The sequence below is a fragment of the Triticum aestivum genome, chromosome 3A, assembly GCF_018294505.1.
Source record: "Triticum aestivum cultivar Chinese Spring chromosome 3A, IWGSC CS RefSeq v2.1, whole genome shotgun sequence".
NCBI classification, from domain to species: Eukaryota; Viridiplantae; Streptophyta; class Magnoliopsida; order Poales; family Poaceae; genus Triticum; species Triticum aestivum.
In genome coordinates this window covers 69,988,573-69,992,988 of record NC_057800.1, presented here as the reverse complement: position 1 = coordinate 69,992,988, position 4,416 = coordinate 69,988,573, and the positions used below count along the sequence as shown (strand labels likewise).

The 4,416-nt window shown below is 57.4% G+C and overlaps 1 protein-coding gene across 1 annotated transcript; it reads right to left on the bottom strand.

The window, feature by feature from the left end:
• Nucleotides 1–250: 250 nt before the first annotated feature.
• Nucleotides 251–4,170, bottom strand: LOC123060363 (uncharacterized). The gene is made up of 3 exons (XM_044483053.1): nt 3,695–4,170; nt 1,972–2,175; nt 251–1,746 (listed from the first exon to the last, which is right to left on the bottom strand). Exons 1-3 carry the CDS (start codon nt 4,028–4,030, stop codon nt 481–483), a joined length of 1,806 nt encoding a protein of 601 aa, XP_044338988.1. The 5' UTR covers nt 4,031–4,170; the 3' UTR covers nt 251–480.
• Between the last annotated feature and the right edge of the window lie 246 nt (nt 4,171–4,416).

Here is a 4,416-nt window from a genome sequence, read left to right as displayed (position 1 = left end):
GAGCAATTTCGATACCGAAACACTCTGTATATATATGTTCATTTCATATTTGTGCATATCCAAAACGAGTAATGTTACACATACATAAGTTTACATGGGTTTTACAAACAAGTGGGTTGTGATTGGAGGTTAAGGAGGAGGGGCCCACCTCCATGAAAATCAGGGGGAGTGGTTAGTTAGAAAGAAAGAATCCTAGTCAGCGTGTAATTACGTGTAACTCTTTGTATGTTTAGCATTATTGTCCAAAAACTCAAGAAACTCCACGTATATTTTACAATCTTTGTTTGCCTATTTCACTGTATATAGAAACATATTCTGTATTCCCTGTGCCTATTACACTTTACCACTACTATCCAAAAATCTTGCAACTGGTAACAATAATGCTGTCATTCATTTTTCTATTCATCTGTGCTGTATATATGAATGTACATTGATCATGTTAGTGCGGCAGCGCAGTTAGGCAGCAAGCACACCCGCCTGTCATCTCCCTCCGTCTTGCTGCTGCTGCTGCAGCACGGTGAAGTGGAACTCAATCTGCAGCCGCCGGTGGGGCGCGCCGGCGTCGGCGCACCCGCTCTGCTCGATGTGCAGCTCCTCCCTCAGCGGGATGGCGGCCAGGAACCTCTTGATGAACTCGCCGCAGCACTCCTTCCCGGTGGCGACCACCACCTCCTCCTCCGGCCCCGACGACGGCGACGAGTCCGGCGACGGCACGGCGCGCATCTCCGACGTGGCGTCGAACCTGAGCATGTAGGCCTTGTCGCAGCCCTCGAAGAGCCGCTCGCCGAGCGTGTCCACGACGTGGTAGCAGTCGCTCTCGGCCTTGAGCACGAAGAAGTGGTCGTTCCAGCTGACGATGTACACGTCGGCCTCGCCCGGGGCGCGCTCGCGGGCGGCGGCGCCGGCGCTGATCTCGCGCCAGATGTCGTCGAACGACATGGCGCCCGACAGCGACGCGAAGCTCTCCGGCTGGAAGAAGCCGACGAAGGCCCTGTCGTGCTCCACGGCGATGGGCCGCGTTCGCGCCGCCAGCACCGTCTCCAGGTCGAAGTGCCGGTTGGGGAACTGCGCCATGTGCGCCTCGTCGTCGCAGAGCCGCCTCCACTCGGACGAGCCGTCGCGGATGAGCGCGTCCAGCTCCGCCCGGGTCGGCATCAGCGGGTGGTTGGCGTGGAGCGCCGCCGCCAGCACGGCCACCAGCGCCGTGCACGCGCTCTCGCCGCCGGCGCTGTCGTCGCGCTGGTCGATGGACGCGAAGAAGACCGGCGTCCGGAGCCTCGTCTCCGAGTCCCGGCTCGTGAACTCGCGCGCCTCCCAGGCATCCTCGTCGTCCCCTCCCACGCAGCATTTGACGACGGGCATCTCCTGGGACAGCGACTCCCGGCTGCGCCGCCGCCACGGCAGGAACCGGCGCTTGGAGGTCGACCCGGGCTCCGGGCTGGCGCCGCCGCTGGTGCTGGTGCTGGCGCTGCTCAGGCTGACGGTGCTGCTGCTGCTGCTCATGCCGCCGCCACTGCTGGCGCTGCTGGTGTCCGAGTTGCGCTTGTTCCGGTACACCGCCACCCTGCCCTGCTTCTCGGCGAGGTCGAGCAGCTGCTTCAGGTCAAGGACCTCGTGGTACGTCGAGCCCCTGTGGATCTCCCTCATCGTCGGGGCCGGCGTGGGGTTCGCCCTCGGCTTCTCCCTGAAGGACACGCTCCTCTCCACCTCCGCCGGCGCGCTCAGGTCCACCAGCTCCACGTTCACCTGCCGTTCGTCAAAAGCACACAACTTTCAGAAACCAGGCCTCCATTGATGCATATATAAGCCAGAACACACAGGAGCACAGCAGGATTCGGAGTCCTACCCTAGATCGCAACCAGCATGACATGTACTGAAACCTAAACTAATCCAAACTCGTACGTAAATAATTGGCCGAGAATTGGAGAGGATGTGCGATGTAATCAAAGGATGTATATTTTGGTGGCTTACATAGAGCATGGCATCGCTTGCCCACCCGTCCTTCCGGACCCTGATGGGGACAACCACCAGCTGCTGCAGAGGAGCCCCAACTTTCTGCTGCTGCTGCTGCTGCAGCAGCTGCATCTCCCAGCAGCACTCCTCCAGGCTGATCATGGCTGTCCCGATCTCGTCCAGCCTCACCAGGTCCTTGCCCCTCCCTTGTTCCTGGAATCCCTGCACCACAACAGCAAGCTATTCTCGTTACAGATTTGCCAGCTCCGATGACCGAAAGCCCACGCATGATACGTACACACGAGAATGAATACGACCCCTAAAGAAAGCAGAGATGCCTTGATTCGGCGCCATTGATTCCGCCGTAAGTTTCATGACCGATCCATTGATTGATTATCCTCAAATGGCTGGCAAAAGGTTGATCACCCCTCAAGGAACAACAATTCCCTGTCCATGTAATACTAAGTAGCTTGCACTCCTCAAAGGTTGTTCCTTTGCGTTTTTGCTTTAAAACGAAGTTTCCAACTTTGGGATGATCCATTGGAGCTGAAACTCCCAACATTTTTTACTTTAAGAAGGTGTTCTTGTAATACACAGTTAGGGAGATTAACTAATTACTGTTATAACTTATAACCTTTTTTGTGATGCACAAGTTTAGCCAACAACCGATTAACCGGAACGGAGCAAAAAGGTGACACCACATTGAGACCAACCAACCAACGATCCAGGCACGCGCACATCAACGCCGAAAGATACACAACACAACGCGCCATCCATCCAACTATCAACCAAATGCATCTTTAACGTACACGAAAGCGATCTTCGGTAGTAAGTACTGTTAAGCCATAACACTCGAGCATAAATGCCATGACCCAACACCTCATGTCATAGATCATGCTATGCCACCTAAAAACAAAAACCTAACCAAAAGTCAAACTTAATTGCCCGGCCAATAGGAGCGCCCGACCTACGTGGCCCCGCCCCACCCGGTGCTGCTGCCGTTCACAGTTTCAGACCTCGTGGTGGCATTATTATCACCCCTTTTTTGACGAAATCGCTCCCCCGACAGGGAAGTGAAAAGGAAGTGAGGAGAACGCTTCTTGTTTGGCCCAGCCAGCACTAGTGCTAGGTTATGTCATGGATTTTGGAGCCATGTGTGTAAGGCAGCCATTGACTTCTCTCCCCCAAATGCTGAATTTCCTGACCGCTACTTGGCAAAAAGGTTTGCATTGACCTGAGGCGTTGTAAACTACGGTCGTCGTCTCAGGCTTGCGGGTTACAAGAAATGCTGTCCGCGCGTTAGGCTTGCCTCGACGTAATGGTAATACATCATCAACGCTATCATTGAGGAAAAATAATGCGTGTGTAGTTTTTTTTTCCAAACGCGTGTGTAGTTTTTAAGATTGCAAGATTTGGACGCATTGGTAAAGTGTGCTTGTTTATGACAGAGCATAGAGTAAAGTTAATTAGACACCCTAAACAATCCATGTTCGTTTGTTTGTTTGTCTGCTGTTGATAACAGAGTTATAGTAATTATCGTAGTGGTAAATCTGTCGCAAAGGTAGAAATTTTCAACGGTGTGTTGTTTGTAGAATCGGCGGAAATCGTGTGTTGGTATGAAAAATGTGCAGGAAAAACTGCGACTTTGGAAAGAAAATGGAGGGATTGTATTAGAGGACTGTTAAACTGAGCTAGGCGAAATTAGGGGAGAAACGGAGTGGCAGCGGCAGGGAGCACTCACGTAGAGGACGGAGAAGAAGACGCCGCGCTCCGGCCGGCCGGCGCCGGCCCCGCCGCGCGTCGTGCTGGCGCCGGGGTCGACGTCGACGCGGAAGCGGTTGGCGTCGGCGGCGGCGTCCCAGCGGACGGCGCCGTCGCCGCCGACGGGCTCGACGGCGGTGACCCCGCGGCCGCCGCGCCGGCCCGTGAGCATCTGCGAGAGCGCCCCGCCGGCGCCGGGCCACTTGACCTTGACGGCGGCCACGGCGGGGGCCGACCACGCGGCCGGCAGGCCCTCGAGCTTGGTCGGGCCGACCCGCACGCCCCGCCGCCGCGCCGGCAACCGCCTCACCACCATGCCGCCGCCCTCCACCTCCGCTCCCCCGAGCGTCGGTCGGCCGGCCGGCCGGAGGCTTTCTCCCCGGACGCGTCTGTCTTTTGCCTGTGCGCGCGCGTGCGAGCGAGCGAGCGTCGTACGCGCTGTCGTTGGCTGGCGCCGCTCCGAGCCGTTGGCCTCGGTGGGGGTTGGCTTTTATTAGCCAGCCGCAGGCGATCCCGCCATGGGGGTGGGAGCGCGCACGTGGGGCCGAGGTGGCAGCCGGCGAGCCCGGTGGTGCCGGGGAGATCTGACGTGGACGGGCCGGGCCGTGGGGCCGGACTGCGCACTGCGACCAACCGCTCGCCATGGGCGCCGAACTCCAACCATCACGCGCCGAACCGAGCCGGGTCGGCCGAGCCGGGCCC